The following is a 20,513-nucleotide window of genomic DNA, read 5'->3' as shown; positions in this document are numbered from 1 at the left end:
ATACAGCCCTTGCCTTTTCTTTGGGCCACTCCTAACGCACAGGTTTTACTCCACCCAGTTTTCTATTATGCATCTATAAAATATATAGGGTATAGGAAAGGATATGAAATGAAGTACAGATATTGGAAAGATAAGAGTGGAGGAAGCATCAAAAAGGAAAGTATTTTAAAAAATTATAGTATCATGAAATACAAGGCATAAATAATAATGTAAATTAAAAAGCAATTGGACTCAAATAGAAAAAAAAGAATTGCCAAACAGGTAAAAATATTCAGGCATGGTAGTGACCATGCAAATTCTATGAGATACCTCATACTATACCCTATTTCATCAGATCCTACTAGAGATGTACAGAGATCCCTCATCATGTTAGTCCAAAATGCCTATAACAATCAAATTAGTACAAAGAAGTAGAGAGACTTTCTAATCATCGAAAACCCGCATATACCAATTTTTCACCATCTAGTGAAAATTTATGAAGACCAACAAAACCCACCTGGTAGACAGATCATATCAAGCATTAATTCCTTAGCATAGATTTGAAAAATAATATCTGTATATTGTGAAGGATTACTGGTTATGAACTTCAAATTCTATTTATAAGACACCCATTAGTTATGCCTAAATCAGCCTTAACGATTTTCGCTCAAAAATCGCTCAAAGCAGTCTCTCGAGCGATAATCGTTCTGTCTAACTGCACTGACATCGTGCAGTTTTCGTTAAGGAATCGCTGATTGTACTCTTTCAGCATGCTGAAAGAGAACGATCAGCCTTATAATAATAATAATAATAATCTTTATTTGTATAGCGCCAACTTATTCCGCAGCGCTTGTCAGCGCTTATCAGGAATTCACAGCGGGATAGAGTTGGTACTATTGTTTCAGCTGTATCCCACTCCCTGAACACAGGCAGGGTATGAAGAACACAGCAATCCAGCTGTGTTCTGCATCCCGCTCGGAGCACTCAGCTGTATAACAGCCAGGCGCTCCGAGCAGAGAACAGCTGGATGTAGAAGACAAGTAGCCCTGCTTGGCTTCTGCATCCCCCGCTCAGAGCACAAAGGGATCGCCCAATGTTTGAGTGATCACCTTGCGCTGTAAATGCACACAACGATTATCGCTCAAAAGACATCTTTTGAGCTATAATCGTTGTGTCTGAAGCAGGCTCACCGTTCTGCAAAACATACAATTGCAACCATCCTACTGGGGGACCACACTAGCTATAACTTTTCTCTATTCCAACACCCCACGTGACCATGGTTTTAATACTGTATCTTCAATTTTAGAACTAGATTCATGCACAATGACCAGACAAAATTAATTTATTCTAGATGGCATCAATTTCATTAAAAAAAAACAATTTTTTTAATTCTCAATCTTTTATACAAACAAAAGGGACCATGGGAATGAAATTTGCACAGAGTTTCGCCAATTTATATGTTAATGAATTTGAGAGAAAATATATCATATCTGAACATAGTCCACATTAAATATCGACAACTTCATTTTTATATGGGTAGGTTCGAGAGATTGTTTTTATGCTTTTACTGCTTATTTAAACTAAAATTATTTCAATATGTTCCTTTCTAGAAAAATTGTGAGGATAGTATTGAGTACCTTGATCTCATATTAAGGCAGGAAAAAAATAAAGTTTTCACAAAGACATTTCTTAAATCAACTGACACCAACAGGTTTTTGAATTTCAAAAGCGCACATTACAAAAAATGGAAAACAAACTTTCCCTACGGTCAATTCAAAAGACTAAGACGTAATTGGACAAAAACAGAGGATTTAATTTCACAAAGCCAAATCATTAAGAACAGACTCAGACAAAAATGGGTACCCACAAAAGGTAATTATATCAGCATTTAAGGAGTCCCAAACGGAAGCCCTAGGGAAAAAATGATGGCAATCAAGAACCGTACAAGTTTAACCTCAATTTCATTATGATTTATAACTCCCACATTCGGTTGACTATAATATTTAAAAAAAAAACATTGGCCAATCCTTTTACATATCTTACACAAATCATTCCCTCAAAATCTCGGATTACTTTTAGAAAAGCGCGTTCTTTGTAAAACACCCTAGCACCCAGTAAGCTAAAAACACTTCTTTCCAAATCTAGTAGGCTGCTGTAAATGTAGTAAGAAGAACTATAAATGTTGTTCAGGCATCAAGAAACAGAGTAACTAAAGTTCACTAGCTACGCAACAAAGTAAAGTTTCAAATCTAAATTTATGAATTGCGCTTTGAATTTTGTAATATGCCTACTACAATGTTCTTGTCCCCACAAATAGGTGGGTTGCACAATTCAGAACGTACAAAGTGGAATTAATAGGCACAGGTCGAATGTAACACATGGATTTTTGAACCATAGTATTTTTCATCCTGTGACTCTTGTACATAATCACAACTTCCATGCCATCTCTATAATTGTTTTGGAACAAATGCCACCGAAGATTCCCGATGGCTTTGGTTCCCTAAACAAAAAAGAAATGTTCCTTAGGCTCCAATAGGGCTTAAGGAAGGACTGTAAAATGCTTTTAGTAACTGACATAGTTTACTCATAATTTTATTTCAATTATTTAATACCGATTCATGTTCATTCGTATTACTTTCCACAAAATAAACCTCCCAAAGAATTCCTTTATTTTTTTTCTTGTTTCCATCCCCCTTTTTTCTCAGCTCACATTATCCCTTCCCCATCAGTATTACCTTCATTGCTGCATGCCCCACTATTGTGATATACCATCTAACAACCCCACCATACTTATATCCCCATCTATAGGTAATAGCAATATTAATTTGTCTTAATCCAAAATAAAAGTGCATGCGTCCTCTATAGATGTTTCATAAGTAGATATTCTTGGAGAAATCCATAAAACATTATACTAAGGGAATCCAATCCAGCATTATCTGGGATTAGAATAAAACTAATAATTTCCCAAGAAACATTGCCGTCCTTGTTTGTGGTCTATGCCTGACATTGCACCTCAGCCCCATTTAGGCGCCAATGGACAAGCTTGGTGCTGCTTTAAGAAAAAAAAAAAAAAAAAATGAAGTTTTTTCTTTTAATGACGTTCTCTATAATGCACTATTACATTAAGGAAACTATACAGTTCCCATAATCGTACGTCATAGTGGTGGCATGGACATAGGAGCTGTGCTTTACCATCACTTGGGATATATTATACAGCTTTAAAAGCCACAATTGGAAGTAATCCGATCCTGGGCTTTTAACCCCTTAGATGCTGCGGTCAATGCACATAACCTAAGTGGCTAGACAAAGTGAGTAGACTTCCTCTGTTACCGCTTCGTCTGACATGACTTCAGGATGCCGATGGTTGTCATGTCAAGTTGGGGCTTAACAATAGCCCCCAGGTCTGCCATTTTAGTATACCTATGAAGCAGAGGCTAATAGGATACCTGTTAGCATTTGACTAGCAAGTATAATCATTAGCAGTACAGAAGTACAGACCATTTGAGTCTTGATCAAGCTTAAAGAAGATGAAGACCCAAATGGGACTAAAATAAATAGTAGAAATGTTTAATATTTGTTTTATTTTTAGAAATTTCTTAATGAATCCCTTTCCCCTAGAAAAATGCAGTATTTTGACAAGAAAAAAAGAAGCACACACAATTGGTTTCACCATATCTATAACAAGCCAAACTAAAAATGTTTCAAGTTATTTAACCTGCACAGTGAATGCCATAAAATAAAAATAAAAAAACAATGCCAGAATTGCTATTTTTCATTCATGTTGCCTCTTTAAAACAAGGGAATAAAAAGGCGTATGAACCACAAAATGGTGCCAATGAAAATTTCAACTTCTCCTGCCAAAAAACAAGCATTCACACAGGTTCATCGACAGTAAATTATTGAAGTTATGGTTCTCAGAATATGACAAAATAAAAAAAATGAGTTTCTAGTGTGCAAAAGTAGTAAAAGATAAGGAAAAAAACCTAAACTTTGTTATGGTCCTATCTGAGCTGAGTGCAGAATAAAGTTCACATATCACTTCTAAGCTGCCAAAATGGAACTCAAAAAATTTCATAACTGCCCTTCCCCAAAAATACATTTTTTAATACACAACAATGTCGCAAAAAACAAGCTTTTATACGTGTGTATTTTGATGGGAAATTAAAATCTGTGGTTCTCAGAAGACTGGTCTGGAAAAAAATAAATAAATAAAAATCGCTGTATTCTGCAGGTCAAAATAGCCATGCCTTTAAGGGGTTAAAATTCCTGTGTAAATCTAATCCCTTTTTATACTTTAATGCAAATCTCCAAAAGTCCCATTTTTCCTTATCAAATGTATTTGACAATTATCTGATAATCATTTATGTTTATATAATAAATTGGGCCGTGTGTCTAATATGTGAGAGTAAATAATGTATCAACCAGCAAATGATCCGCCAATGTTGTATATAGTAGGCATATATGTGCTATAGAGCATTAGCCCAGTAGAATACAATAATAATTGTAAATCTTTAAGGGGTTTTTCAGCCAAAAAAAGATCTTCTCAACTTGTAAAAATGTAAAAGATCTACCCACCTCGCCTTATCCCCCGCGGTTCTAGTTTCAAAGGGCGCCAGTCCCCCATCGTACTTTGCAGCAGCGATGACATTACTAAAAGTGGGTCATGTGCGCACTACAACAAATCACTATCCAAATAAGCTGGTGACTTGTTGCCATGGTCCCTTGTTCCTTCTTTGGTGATATCATTACTAAGACAGGGAAATGGGAGCTGCAGGAAACGGGGAAGGTGAGCAGGTCTTCTATATTTTAGCTGTAAGCTGAGCAAATTTAATACATTTTTTGGCTGGATAACCCTTAAAAGATGTCTATTCTCTCATATGTGCTGAATAAATGGTTTGTGCATAATTCACATCTGCAGGCCCTGATCAAATGATCCTAAAACCGATATAATAATGTGTGCTTCTAATGCATTCCGTTGGCTATTGCCGGCTTAAAAAGAAGCATGTCAATCATTAAATGCTAAGCCAAATGTGTGATTACACTATAGAACACAAGATTTATAGGAGTGTACATCTCCTGCTACCTTGTGGAAGAGGAGTAGGTTAAAGCAGTCGAGTAGAAACCTAATATCGTGAATATTTGAATTTCGGCCCAAGGCAATACTGCTTTTCGCTTTGCATGTCTGCTCACACTGTCACATTCAGAACATTCCACAGGGGAACACAAGATTTAGGTGTTTCAAGGGAATGTTAGCATTTTCACTGTGTGCTTAACCCATTACATGCATGAACAGATAGAGAGATGCTAGACAGCCATGCTCAGTGTTATACAGTGCAAAGACTGCATTTGCATATAATAATTTTTATTAAAAAAACAAATATGTAACCATAAAGATCTGTCAGTGTCATAGCTAGGCTCTTCTTTCCCCAGAGGCCAAGATTCAGTTTGAACAACAATAACAGCAAGAAGGTATTATAAAACATAACATTTAATAGGTACACCATAACCCTTCAAGGACCAAGCGTGGTAAATTAACAGTGCTTAGTCCTGGGCTTTAATCCAGGCTGATGGCAAAAGTACAGCATGGGATTAAAGGTCGTGCAGTCTAGCAGGAGCAGGTCGGGTCCTCAATTGTTAGTCACAGCCAAGGACCCGGAGGAGAAAGTATAAGCTTTCTTTACCATTTCTGCCTTCTCCATTACAGGCTACATAGCACTCAATTAGCACTATGTAGTGCATAGAGAAAGTGAAAGTGTTGCTTCCGCTATTCAACCCAGGGACCACCTAACCCCTGCCCTGTTAGTGACTACAGGGGGATGTTTTTGCCTGTAACTGGGGCTACCATGAATGTCTGTGTTACAGTGGAAAAATGTGAAGGAAAAAAAAAACACAATGTGAATGACCCCCAGAGGTCTTATATGCTGTCATGGGGGACATAGATGTTAAAATAGTCACAAAAGTAAGTTAACATTTTTTAGAATAAATAAAAATATATACATATAAAAGAAAATGACCCACTGCCAACCAAAACCGTCGTCATGTTTGCCTTGTAATCCGAAACTACACAATTAGGAACCCATTCCTGTACTTTATTTTAGTGTAATTATACTAATTCTAAAAATAAACAACAAAGGCAAAGAGAAATGTACGCTGTCTGTCTATTGTGCAAGGAAGGGCATGTCATAATTCATCCAGTTGCATGCCACCACTTTTCTGGCCTAAAGAGCGTCTCATGGAGCAACTGCTGTTGAGTGGGAGACAGTTTATGGGAATTAAAACAACCTAAGAAGCAGGACAGGAATTCCCATCAGATCATTTAAAAGTCAAAGGACTTGTACCTAGTTACCTTGTACATAAGGGCAGTGCCAAATTAAATGGTAGAAAAATCCCCACTCTGCTTCACATTTAGCCCAAACATCCCTTGAGCTCGAACAGAATTTAGGCACTCTGGTAAGGGAAGTTTAGGCTCGATGTAGGATATACATCACGATGGCTTTCTCAGGATACTGTGGTGAAACCTCCTAAGGCACTGGCAGGATATCTTCCCACTGACTGCTGGAGATGTCTCCCAGAATCAACTCCCATTTAAACCAGCTGGGAGCAAAAGGAGTATCTTCACGATAGGTCAAAGATCATTTTATATGGCAGAGATACTGCTTCTGGGGCTACCCTTTGTTAACATTCTAGCCAGATAAAAGGTTATTCCAAGGCCCTGGCCCTGTATTGTGTATGGTACACGTGGCAAAGCTGAATCAGTATAATTTTGGGTAAATTAAACTCTTTTTAAGAGTTTGGAAGGGTTTAAGATTAGAGATGAGCGAGCACCCAAATGCTCGAGTCCGCGTTATTCGAGTCGAGCTTTTCGTAAAATTCAAGAGCTCTACGCGAGTAACAAACCCTATTGAATACAATGGGAGACTCGAGCATTCTTGTATGTGGGACGCCGGGTCCCGAGGTTTTTTTTTCTTGGTTCTCTCTCTCTCAAAAAAATTTCCAATGACACGCAATGGGGAGGGGCCAAAAACTGGGGCGGGGTCGAACACGGCTTGATGCTCGTTAGAGTAATGACCACCGAGTACGCTAATACTCGAACGAGCATCAAGCTCAGCAAAGTATGTTCGCTCAACTCTATTTAAGATCCTTGGGGCTAATTATTGGCCAAGATATTGTATACCATGGCGAAGGCACGCAAAGAGGCCTGGGATATTAAGGAATTTGAGCAATGCGATATTGTACCATAGGGGATTGGAGGCATGGAAAGGGGGATTCGCATCAGAATGTATCAAAACTCTTGTCCACACCTGTTTGGCCTAGAGAAGTATATAAATACCTGCAAGAGGGAGAGTAGACACATTTTTAAAAAATAAAAATCACACATCTAGGGTCAGAAATGAGAGGGGGCTGGCTATCAGTCCCCTAAGCCCATACGTGCACTGTTCCCATCCTCTCCAATAATATGAGAACGTTTTGCTGCAATATAATATAGGTGAGTATCAGGGACTGCCATTCCTCCCCAGATCCAAGGGTTCTGCATGGTTCACCACCGCAGTTTAGTGCTGTTCGATTGCCAGACAAAGGACATCAACCAAGAATAGATTTTCCGCTGGAGATAAATGGGAGCCTGTTGGACAACATACAAAATCTTAGTCAACAAAATCATCTTAATAAGATTGACTTTCCCTACAACTGACAATGGGAGTTTTGCCTAGGACTGAATCTTACTTTAAACATATTGAGTGAGAGCCACAATGTTCAGGGTTAAGGTTGCCTGTTGAAGGGTGATAAAGATTAATTTATTGAAGTGGTCTACTTGTTCGAACTGTGGTCTTAGAGCAACTGTGCCCACTTTTTTTTCCTCAAAGTAGCTTGGCACTAGGTAACTAATTTTTGCTAATACTAATTATACACTTTTATCTGTTCAACAGCCTACCTGCCTGAACAACCAATTGGTGTATGTGGACTGCAAGAAAGGGACTAGGGTGCAAGTGGACAGCTCACAAAGGATGCTAAGAATGGCTGACCCAGACTCTAGATACAGTGGCTTCTACAGTATGCAAAAACAGAACAACCTCCAGGCAGATAATTTCTATCAAACTGTGTGAGGAACTCCCAGACTTCTATCATATGGACTTTCCTTTTGAGAAAAGGAAAATAAAACAGACAAGAGAATGGGAGAAAGACTGAAGCCTGCTATACAAAACAAAAAACTAGAACCGTGCACTTGCTTATTGGATTGTGTGACATGTACAGTCGAGACCTTACCGAGATGAACTCTTGTCTCCTGCAATGTGCCAAAAGAAACATTCCCACTTTCCCTTTGTAACAACTGACCAAGAGTTTTCTTAGAACCAAAGTTTGGAGAACTGGCTTATGCGTATCTGCTTGTAACATAGCTGTAGAGATGTTTTTTGGTTTGTTTTTTTTCAGGTTGGTTGGGGACATAGTTTGGGGTTCCGACAAAGGAGAGGTCACAGAAGCTTAATCGGACGCAGGAGGAAGGCGTATATACATAGAGGGCACCACATTTCTTCTCACAAAGTTGCTAATACCGGCTTATCTTGGTACCACACAAGTGAGAACCGCAGTGCCCACCCCCACCCCCCGCCCCATTCAAAGACATTGGCTTCTCCTGCATCTCAGAATCTATATACCACAAGAAAACAATGCTGAAAATGGAGTGGTCTTTACAAATTTTGCTACAGGTTGTCATACACAAGATGCTATGTACAAATCACAGCCATGTTCAAGCTGCAAATAATTCTTTTTCTAAGCTGATCTTTCTTCACATGTACAATATAAACAATGACGTTAACAAAAAATCATGCAAAAAGCAGATGATAGCTGCAGTAAGTTAGACATGATGGGTAAGGTTCTAAAACACAAAATGTGCTGCTTTTTTTTCTTTTTTGTACATTTTATTTGATTTATTAGCGATTGGCCAGTTGGATTATGGTAAAATTACAGAGGGCTTAGTAGGTGTTTTTCATATATAAATATATATCTATATCTGAGCACTGGATTTTTATTTTTATTTTTCCTGAGAGCAGTATTTAAAGTAGAACATTTTAAGACCTTCACCAAATACTGTTCTAATATTTCCTTTATAATGGGGTGGTGTTGTTGAATCTTTTTTTTTTTTCTTTTTGTGTGCGTGCCTGTGTGAACATATGTGTGTGTGTGTGACTTTTGTTGCATTTTGCGCTACCAAGAGAAGGATTAAAATTGCTATAAATTTTTTGTTGATGCTGGAGAGGCAATGGTTTTAGGCAACAAATAGAAAAGCCATTGGCAATCAGCTTGCTGGAAAAAAAAACAAGTGGAGAAGGGGTGGGGGCAGAGCAAATTTTTTTTTTTCAATTCCATTTATTTGAATCATTTTTCATCATTATTTGTGTTTGTTTTTTCTTTAATTTGCTGACTGTGCAAAATTAGAAAACTGCTACCCTGTTTTGGAGTTGCTTAATTTTATAGTATTCAAGCACCTTTTTTCAAAGCCAAGATTAAACAAAAAATAAAAAACAAAAAAAAGAAAAAAAAAAGAAAAAGTTTAAAAAAGTAAATAAGAGGAGAGTATGCTTCTTCAAACTTTAGCATTATAGGAATATTTATGTAAATGTATATTATGCTAAAATGACAAAGTATTTGTATATATATATATAAAAAATATATATATATAATTTTATATGTTTTTTCCTGTTGAATGTATTTTTAACCAAGAAAGAGAAATTTACCCGTAAAAGATACATTAAAAACCAGCATTCCATACCAATGCTTAACTGCTTGTCAGTTCAGATAAGGATGCAGGCATTTTTTATTCTACCTACTGTTTTACTTTTCATTTGTGTTTTGTGTGTGCTTTTTGTCTCTGTACCGGTTCACGTGTATTTGCGTGAATATGCATTATGTAAAATGTGTGTATATGTCTGTGTGAACATGAAAACCATAGTGACTTCAGCAATAAGCAAAAGTCCTGCTACTTTGGATATTGAGTTGGGAAGGGGGGCTTTTAATTTATTATACAGTATATTCTTCTGTTTTGCTATGTTCTCTGTTTTTGCTGAGCAAGCCCAAGGACTGGACTTGGTTATTTGGTAGTGTAAGGTGAAATTCAGTATAATCAGATATGGATGGGAAACATTGGATAAAGACTTGTGGGACTTAAGAAAGGCTTAGGCCTTGTTCACATTAGAACATTATGACCCGCATGGTTCCCTGCATGTTTCTGTTCCCTTTGTTTATTAATGTGGGTATAGATAACATCAGCCGGAGGAGGGGCCATTAGGAGCATATATCTTTAAAGGGGATACCCAGGCAGCGCTCGCCGGGTTGGAGCGGAAGGACATGGCCGACCCCTTTGTAGTGTCCAGCACTTGTAATTGCAAGCTGGGGTCCCACTGATTTCAACGAGAGCTGCGCCTGTAATTATGAGCAACAGACGCTACACAGAGGTCGGAGCAGCCCAGTGTATCCCAGAGGGCACTACTTGAATGACTCCTTTAAAGTAAAAAAAAATTAAATAACCCCTAATTGCCCCTCTGCTACCATGAGTAGTGTGGGCACTAATGTCATGTGAGCAATGCCTTGAAATAGTTTACTATTCCCATTTAAAAACAAAAAAATTACACCTTTATAAAAAAAAAAAAAGCATAAAAAGGAGAACAAACACATTGCTGGAGTCATTTAAACAGCCTGATGTTTCCTCAGATGTCAAGCTTCACAGTCATGAGGAAATAGCAGGCGCAAACTAAACTACAGATCCCATATGTGGCCAAACACAAGGGTAACTCATTGTTGGCGCACAGTAATGTGTGGATGCAATGTGCATTAGTAGAATAGAGGCTGCTTATTGTTTGATATTCTTTACAATATAACTGCAGAATATACTTGTGTGTCTATATACTTACACAGTCATGTGAAAAAGCAAGGACACCCCATGTCAAGTCATTGAGTTTGCAATAATTAAGCAAAAATTCACAGATTTGGCAATTCTTTCTGTGAAGTATGTAACCTGATATTACCCGTTGGCTAACACAACCCTCAGAAGAGTTTTTTTGCACAACTGTCTTAAAATCTGTGACATTACCTAGGAAGATTTTTTTTTTCCCAATATTTTTCAGCTCTGCGATTTTTTTATTTTTGCTGGATTTACAGGTATGTATAGGTTCATTGCCATATTGCACAGTCCACAGCTGGCTGAACTTCAATCATCTGATAGACAGTCAACCTTATTCTCAAGAATTCTCCTGTGATACAATGAAGAATGTATTCTACGATAGTGAACTGTCCAAGACCTAATGCATCAATGCAGCCCAAGCTATAAGGGTCTGTTCATTTGGGACATAAAAGCTGTGGATATTCAGTACAAAACATTTTTGCAGCATTTATAATACAAGCCATGTGAAAGGGATTTAACAAATCTCATCCATAGGATTTGGAAAACATCTGCTGAAATTCATCTCACACTGTGGATTTTAATCTACACCTTTTTAATTGTTTGCTATGAATTACATCCTCTGCAATTCAAAGAGTGAAATCTGCAGCTAATCCACACGATTAGGTGTGGATTTTACTGACCTGATCTATCTGACCCATATGATCATACCCTAACATTTCCACCATCATGATATACAATTGGTATAAAGTTCCTTGGATGAAATACATTCTTTCATTTTCACCAGCATTTCTTCTGCTGTGAGTAGATAACTATATTGCCTCATCTATTTAGGCCACATTGTTCTAGAAGTCCTCGTTCTAGTTAATTAAGGTGATCAATGAGTGGAACAGGTTGCCACAGGAGGTTGCGAGTTCTCCTACAATGGAGGTCTTCAAACGGAGGCTGTACAAACATCTGTCTGGGATGATTTAGTGATCATTGAGGGGTTGGACACAATGACCCTGGAGGTCCCTTCTAACTTCACCATTCTATGATTGCTTTGGTCCTATTACTCTTGCCATGAATATATTTTTGAACAGCAAAGGTTTTCTCCTGACACCTTCCCATGTAGGCCTACTTTGTACAGCCTCTTTCTATTAGTCATGCACTCAGTAGTGGCAAGAGCTACCTGTGAATCCTGTAATGAGATTTTGATGGTCTTTGAGACTTTTTCAACAGCTCGTGTTCTGCTCTTAGACTGAACTTGCTGCAACTACCTGAGTAGGAAAGTTGTCAGTTGTTTAATTATTTTCCAGCCAGTGGAATGATTGTTGTCCAATTATTTGGTGATCTTTTTAGAATTCTTTCCAGACTCGGACATCTATAAATTTCTTTCTAAAGGCCACTGAAAGCTCCTGGCAACTAATCATGGTGATGCTACAATTTTCAACAAGAAATAGCATGCCAAACTATATGATGTGAGGAGGTCTAAATAAGACACTTTGTCCAAGACCTTTTCTGAAGATATTCTACTAATATGTACCTGATATCTTACACCAGATTCTAATTTTGCTGGAGCTCTTTTTAAAGGCATTTTCCCACAACTTCCAATTGCTTCACAACCATTTTGACCATCCTGGTTGCTGCTGACCAGGACATGTGACTGCTGCAGCCAATCACTGGCTATAGAAGGTCACTGCTGTTACCAGTGATTGGCTGCAGTAGTCACATGTAGTGATAAGCAGCAACCAGGATGGTCAAAATGGTTGTGAAGCAATTGTAAGTTGTGGGGAAAAACTCCTTTAAGGTAGCGAAAAAAATCCTACTGAAGGTTGTTTCTGCCAAAAGGACAATATCAGGTATACTTATGTACTTATTTGTTCCACCGAAGAAAGGGTACATATGCAAATTTTGTTTGTCTGATAGAGTATTGTAAAGTCAATTTGTTAGGCTCTGTTCATATCTCTGCCTGGTTTCCATTTATATCTGGATCTATAACAGTGACCAATGGTACCTGACAGACTCTGTTGTCTTATAATGGGGTCTATGTGGTTCCGCCATACAGGACTACTGTATTCTTCTACCCAGATGTGACAGAATTTGTGATAGTGGCTTCAAATGAAGCTTTTGAAGTAGATGTTTTTACTCATTTACATCACCTTTATCTCCCTATACCGGTAGAGTGAAGATTTCAGAATTGATTTGTCCTCATATCTTAAAAAAAACTTTACATGAGCTGTCCTCATGTCTTTACGTGACTGTATGTACAGATGTAGCAAACATTAACTTGACACTACATGCATTGACTAAACAGTTGCAACAAACCTAAACTTGGCTTTTTTAATGGTTTTTATTGTTTTAATTGGCAATTTAAAGTTTTTGTACCAACAGTGTTTTTAATGCATTAATGGTCAAGTTAACATTTGCTGCATCTGTATATGTCCACACTCTACATACTGCAATGAACAACTTTCCTTTGTACAATAATTCTTCAGCACTTTGGCTAATATGTAGCTTGGATTAGACAGTGAACAAATTAAGGTTATGAATTATATATACTGTAGATCAAGCCATGAACACATTACAAATCTATTGAAATATATTTCTGAGTGTTATTAATGCTGTTCCAGATGGGAACAAATAGTATTTTTAGATGCTTTTCCTTCAAGTGTCATACAAGAAACAATAAACGCGTACAAAGAAAGCAAATCTGAATTGGACAGATTTCGATTTATTACACTAATTCAATAAAATCATTCATTTGCTGTTTGAAGTCCTATTCCCATGAATATGTCGTTATTAAGTAGAGTTGTTAATAAGCTATGACAACAGCCTGCAATTGTAAGGGTTTCATGCTGTGTACATGTAATGTAGTTCATTTATTTTCTTTTTACTAAAAGGGGTCCGATATTACATGGTGATAGTGAATATCATAGAAACTGCCTATGCAGCTGATATGGAGCCACTGATGGGAGGGGATGTGATCTCCACAGATACTGTAATGTTAGCCAACAAGTGTAGTATAGTCATGAAACTGGAATAGGGGTCCAGGACCTGAACCGGGTGTTAAGAAGTGCAGTGGTCTCAAGCGGATCCTGAAAATGGCTTAATAGGTATCTGTGCTTTGGACCACTACCCGCTGTATGCCACTGCCTATAGGCTAGAATTAGGATGGGGACAGTCTTGTTTTATTTTATTTTTTTATCATCCAATTTGCACCTTCTACTCCTGCAGTCTCTCCACAGAGACAACATTAGAATAGAGTTCATATTACAGAATTACGCCCTGATCTGATTCTAGCCTGTGGTCACTATTGCCATATATTATAGGATCCTATTGAAGTACAACTTTAAACTAGAGCAAAAATATAAAGAAAATGTATTTTATTGTTTGCGGACATGCAAATAATATCTGCTTTTTAACAGTGGATTCTTTATCATTATTACATTGCTTGGAGAGTTACATTTAAGGTTGCTGGTGTTAAACTGTTTGCTTGGGACTCCCACTATATGTATAAAGAAACAACCCAGCTTTTGCAATAAATTACCTATTAATTATCAAAGCGGTGTTCACACTGGTACTGGGTTCCTTATAACAGCTGTCTAGTTGTAAACTATTGATGGCCTATCTTTAGGATAAGCCATCAATAGTAGATCAGTGAGTGTCTGCCACTTGGATGCCAACTGGAGCCCCGCTTTTCACCAGGCAAGTGGTCTGGTAAAAGGTGCTGATTTCTGTAGGAAGTAGACCGCTCTGTTCTCACCGCAGTGGCCAGCTTTGAAGTGAAGTGAATGGGAACTTTGCCCTTAGTACCGAGCCTGGCCACTGTGGTGAGAATGGACCTGTCTGCTTCCTGCAGGAATCAGCTGATCTTTGGGGGATCCCAGGCGGCAGACCTCCACTGATCTACTTTTGATGACCTCTCCTAAAGATATGCCATAAATAGTTTTCAACTGGACAACCCCTTTAAATAAAAAAGTCTAATGCCCCCTATGTTAATGAATAGCATCCATCAGGGTTTGCCAGAATCCATCATGCCTGTCATTGATCCATTAAGAACTGAATCCATGACATAAGTGTGAACAGAGCCTAATTCATTCATACATTGAACTCTTAAGCAACGTACAGTTATACACAAATGCAGTTTTCTTATTGGTTTAGGGTATATGAACAATTTGTTTTGCTATATGAACAATTTGTTTTGGGTTAACTCTTATATATCATTTTAAAGGGCAAATACTACAAGCCATTCTTTAGTCTGAACTGATATTTTTAATAATGCAGAAGTTATTCTAGCCAGCAACTGTATTATTACTCAAAGTGGCCCCTCTAGCGGGCCATAGATGTTTATATCTTACAGGATAATTGCTAGTGTTGTGTCTCACTCTCATTGTGTCTTGATAAGATTAGTGAAGTAAAGGAGTTCTCTGGTTTTCTTGTGTCAGAATATGTGGAGCTCACACTTGCTAGATATAAGGTGGATCCTGGGAACCTCAGCTGCTTCTCAAGTGTCCTCTATGGATAAGATATTTGGGATACACCTTGGTGGGGGCGATATGCAACATTATGAATGAACAAGCAGCATGTAAATAAAGAGTTAGCCCTCGATCCCTAAGATCAGCTCTGTTCACATCTGTGTTGAAGTCTCCGTCGCAAATCCAGTCCAAAATGGCAGACAAAATAGCATAGCATGCTGCACTATTTTGTTCGGTGAAATGCCAGTGACATCATGAAAACCAGATAGACCCCATTGTAGTCTTTTGGGTCTGTCAGATGTCATTCGTGTCTGTGATGTGCCGGCACTTCTGGGATTTTCTTCATTCAGCTTCTATGAGAAGCCAAATAACAGAACTAGAACGCACAGATGTGAACAGAGTCTTAAAAGCAGAGCTTAAACATAGAAATATTGCTTAAATAATGGAGCATGTATGCTATGAAACCACAGAAGCCCTTTAAAGCTAAACATTGTGCATAGGGATATTAGTAAAACGACAGGTTTGTAGTCTAGATCTTGTGACATTTGTGTTTTTTATAGCACCAATATGCAAGTGCCAACACCTTATAATTACACTAAAGTGCAGTTTTAGAATGGTGACATTACCCATGTCAAGGCAATTTGGGTGATTTGACCAATTTATGCAAATTGCTTTAATTGTGTTGGACAGAAAAAAATGTCCTACCTACTGTAGCTGTTGTGTGCCTTATTTCTAATAACTATCTCAATGCCCACTTGGAGTAACTGTAGATTGCATTGTTCAACTTTTTTACATTGTCCTATGTATAGATTCATATATCCAGTAGCTTAAAACAATGGATATGAGATGAAGCTGAAGATTTTTTTTGTGCACACAAACTCAGATTAGAAGTACATTTTGGTGTCCACATGCAATTACACAAGATAAGCCGACAAATTTATAACCTGATCCAAGATAAGGCAGACAGGTGTCATGAGATCATTAAATTACCTTGACTATTGTAGTAAGCAATGGACCTTAGGGCTCATTGATGCCTGCTCAACCTTATTTAATATTTAGCAACATGAATATCACTCTTGACATTGTGAATATTAATTTCAATTCCTCAAACAGATGTAGGTTAGAAAAAATGCCATGGGAAACCTAGGGATTCTGAGATTACTAAGATTGGCTCCAATGCCCTCTGGGAGTTCCATCATTTTACAAGATCTCTTTATAGAGATTAGAGCTTCATTTTTTAAAATCTAGAGCTCTAAATACGCAGATTTCCTTCACATAATTATAGGATTAAATCATATAATTTGGGCTGCATGCAGCCACCACTAGGGGGAGCTAACTTCATATGTATTTACACAGGTAGTTTTGAACTCAATGAAAGCTGTATATATCTGTATGTAAGGAGCTCCCCTATTAGTAGCTGCAGAAAAATGTTCGACAGGGAGCTAGGGAAGAAGTTTAAAGCTCAGGCACCCGCTCACCACAGAAGTCACGGAGTCTGCCTCTATGGTAAATATGTCACTCATATAGATTGTAGTTCTAGTATGCAAAAATGCTCATCTGAGGACAGGGCTATTCGCATAATACATGTCACACATAGTCATATCATGCACATAGACTTTGTTAGAATTTCTTCATTTTTCCAAGTGATATTTTGTGGTATTGTAAATTGCGTGAAAGTCACATGTACATGCCACTTCCATATTATTCTTTGATATCTAGAAAAAGCTCTAGATATATGCAAATTACATGTTGCCCAGCTCAGTATCCTATGTGTTGTGATTGTCGTGCAAAAATCACATCTGTAACTCAACAAAAGTCATCGTTTACCCCAAACTATGTGTTTATAGAGCTGAAAACACAGAGATTAGCTCTTGCCTTTACAGGTATAATAAGCATTACTTGTTAAATAGTCTCTAATCACACTATTTCTTGTAGTAATATCACAATTCACCCAAACTCTGCCATCTCTATCGGATGGTGTATTATAGTGGCAATACCCACTGCATGCCAAACCTTCAGTTATGGTATGAGGTAACCCACTGTCTTACCAATTAGTGGTAAAGCCATGTTTTCTTTAAACTTTAGTACAGTGTATTTGTAGATTAGCATTAGTATTAAGAGCCTCAGAAAGGGCGCTAAAGGGCACATGACATGGGGGAAAATCTGTGTAACAATATGTAGACGTATTATCTAGCCGTTGCTTATGGCAGCGAGCTTAGGTCTGCCCTTCGGATCCATGCTTGTTTACCACAATGGTACATTGTTATCATGTGTAGACAGCTTATCTTAAACTGGCCATAGACCTAGTCATTTATATCTAAAATGAATAAACAGTCTAATGTAGTCCGGATCCTTGAACAGTAAGCAATTGTCCCAGGAATTACTGATCACTGATGTAAAGGTGTCCCACAAAGACAAGCCCTGTTGATATGCTCTGTTAGGGCATATGAACATCGTAAAAATGGGTTGCCTGCTCAGGAATCCCCTCTAAGTGATGCTTTGTCAGAGTGACTCATGTTCTGGTGAACTTTGAGCCGTCCTTGTATCATAAGGATGGCCATTCACCTGAATCACCAACTTGTAGCACTACATTTCCACTGCAGCAGCTTTAGCTTGAGAAACACCTAGATGCAGGGGATGCGGTTGCACCTGGGCCCAGGAGCCTTAGGGGGCCCATAAGGCCTCTCTTCTCCATATAGGGAGCCTAGTAGTATGAATAAACCATTATAGTTGGGGGCCCTGTTACAGATTTTGCATTGGGGCCCCGAATCTTCAAGTTACGCCTCTGCCTAGATGTTTGTGGCTTCCCCAGGCAAAATCAGCTGTGTGTTGGGAGCAGAATTCAGGGCAATCCGCCTTCCACCCTGGGAGCTGCCTTTCATGAGACAACCTCTTTAACCCGAAGAGCATTCCAGAAATCTTTCAGTTTTTTGTATTTCTGGTTAGGCAACAAAGGTTTTCATTTTTAAAAAGAACACAAAAGTATTCAAATGATATACAACCCTTCAATCAGTTGTGAGTATCACTGGGGTTTATCCCATCAAAGCAGGTAAAGACGTAGAAATAGGAGGTTGCTAGTCACCCATGTGAAAACCATTATGAGGCTTAATGATATTGCTTCAAACTATTAGGTCTCATTTATTAAAACTAACAAGGAAGCAGCCAATCAGAGATCTGCTTTTATTACCCTCTTTATAAATTAAAGATGCTATGTGGTCCTAGCCTCCAGACAAGGTTTCGGTTTTTCCACTTAGGTGGAAGCAATGCAAAAGTTAAATAATTGATTATGCATTTGTAAATACTAGGTGAGAGGCATATGAAGCACTTTGCTTCCTAAAAGCCATTGCCTGTTTCTAACAAGAATTGTCGTATTCAATATTATGCACCCAACCACTTGCAGTTTGATCTACCTGTGTTGTGCCACTGATGCTATCAAATGGCAAAATCAGTTTATGAAGCACCAGTCCTAATAATTTGACAACTAGAAGGAAATATGCTATTTTGAGGGTGGGTACTTGAATGGAGTTGGGGTCCTGTCAATGTACTTAGAAGTGTAGATAAGAATGGTTTGTGGTAGTACTTATTGTAAGTGAGGTTGTCTTTTTACAATGCCGATTTAATTATAGTCCCTTGAGTTGCCAGAACGAATAAAAATCTTCTGGCTCCAAATTCTATTCTCTAGACACTTAAATAAAGTTCTCTCTCTGGAATATCAGTGCAGTGACACGTTTCCACATCAGTTACAATTACAGATATAACTTTTTATTCTTAGTAAAACTACTGGGATAAGATCTTCATGACAACCTGGAAGATTATAGATGCTTACTGCTACAATGTTAACTGTTAGAATTCTACCATACTATTAATGTCTGCTAACATGTCTGTTGAATTCTGTACTAATTATGCTTTCCGTATCTTTTTATTTCTTTAAAAAAAATTATTTTTTTTGCCAAACTTGGGGAAGAAGTGTCCAATGACACCCGATGTGCGAATGCAAAAGAAAAAAAGATAAAAAATAATAGATTTTGTAATGTCAAAGAGCTTCCAAGTATTGTTGTAGATACTTGGGTATGATGAATTAAAAGTGGAAAAAAATATAATTTATTATTCTAATGACCTAATTTATTAACCTGAAGATTAACAAGATGACACAATATGTTCCTAAAGAGAGATGAAGGAGGGAACTCAATAACAGCAGTAGGAGGAGAGAGATCAAGACTTGTATAGATGAAAAGTGGAACCGTTGTCCAAAGCAACCAATCAGATTGCAGCTTTCATTTTTTTCTAAAATTGCAAAGATGAGAGCTGGAATCTGATTATTTGCTACAGGCAACTGCCTCACTTTTCTTTTTCACCAGTTTTGATCATCTTGCCATAAAACCTTTTCTTATTTACAGTATATGGTGCCAATATATTCCAGAAAACAGTAAGACAAAAAGGAGTGAGGACCCCTGAGGTATGACTTTACAATCTCAAAAACTCTCTTTGCTGGAAATGCTCTCAAATGTTTGCAAATTTAATCTTACCTACTTGCACATTTCAAGTAGAGTAGGAATCTTTTTATAGACAAACTGGTGTCATTACATTTTTCTTGCCATTTCAAACCTGTCAGACAAAATAATAATCATTCTTCTTAAAATAAAAAAAAAAAGTAAGAAAAAATATTCCAAGATTACGAGAGCTATATATTGTTTATTTCATTTTGTTTGTTGCAGCCTTTCACATATTATTAAATCATAGGAAAATTGTGTATTTTTCATTATTGCTATGTTCTGTATCCATACTTTTATTCTGGTTCCTGTTGTGCTCTTGTGAAAAAAAAGCAGATCTAATTTCCTGAAGAAACATAAAATAAATGCGTATGTGGCACTAGGACGTTATTCGCAGAGTTGCAATTTGCTTGTTTACTTAAAAAGAGATGTAAAGCGGTTTATTGTAATTTGACTCTTTGCAGCACAATAATAAAACTAAAAAAAATATTCAGCTCATTCTTGGACATATATTTATTTATCACCTTGTCGGTCAATCGAAATCACCTGCCTATTTCGTAAGAGAGCTTTGATGCCATGGTGCTTGATTAAAGGATTTTGGCACCCTATATACTATATATATGCTAACCTGCACTCTTATATACTCACTCATTTGTTTCATCTTTGTCTCCCTTTCTCTATAACTGAGTAACTATT

At 37.6% G+C, this 20,513-nt stretch overlaps 1 protein-coding gene across 1 annotated transcript in view; it reads left to right on the top strand.

Annotated features, from left to right (window-relative positions):
* Positions 1-20,306, top strand: part of CRIM1 (cysteine rich transmembrane BMP regulator 1) — a 650,425-nt gene extending 630,119 nt beyond the window's left edge. Inside the window, exon 17 of the mRNA XM_066595879.1 lies at positions 7,905-20,306. Coding sequence (XP_066451976.1) covers positions 7,905-8,081 — 177 coding nt within the window. The 3' untranslated portion in view covers positions 8,082-20,306. The remainder of the gene's footprint in view (positions 1-7,904) is intronic.
* Positions 20,307-20,513: the final 207 nt, after the last annotated feature.

Source organism: Eleutherodactylus coqui, chromosome 3 (genome assembly GCF_035609145.1).
Source record: "Eleutherodactylus coqui strain aEleCoq1 chromosome 3, aEleCoq1.hap1, whole genome shotgun sequence".
NCBI classification, from domain to species: Eukaryota; Metazoa; Chordata; class Amphibia; order Anura; family Eleutherodactylidae; genus Eleutherodactylus; species Eleutherodactylus coqui.
Note: the sequence above shows the minus strand (reverse complement) of the source record. Positions and strands in the feature narration are given on the sequence as shown.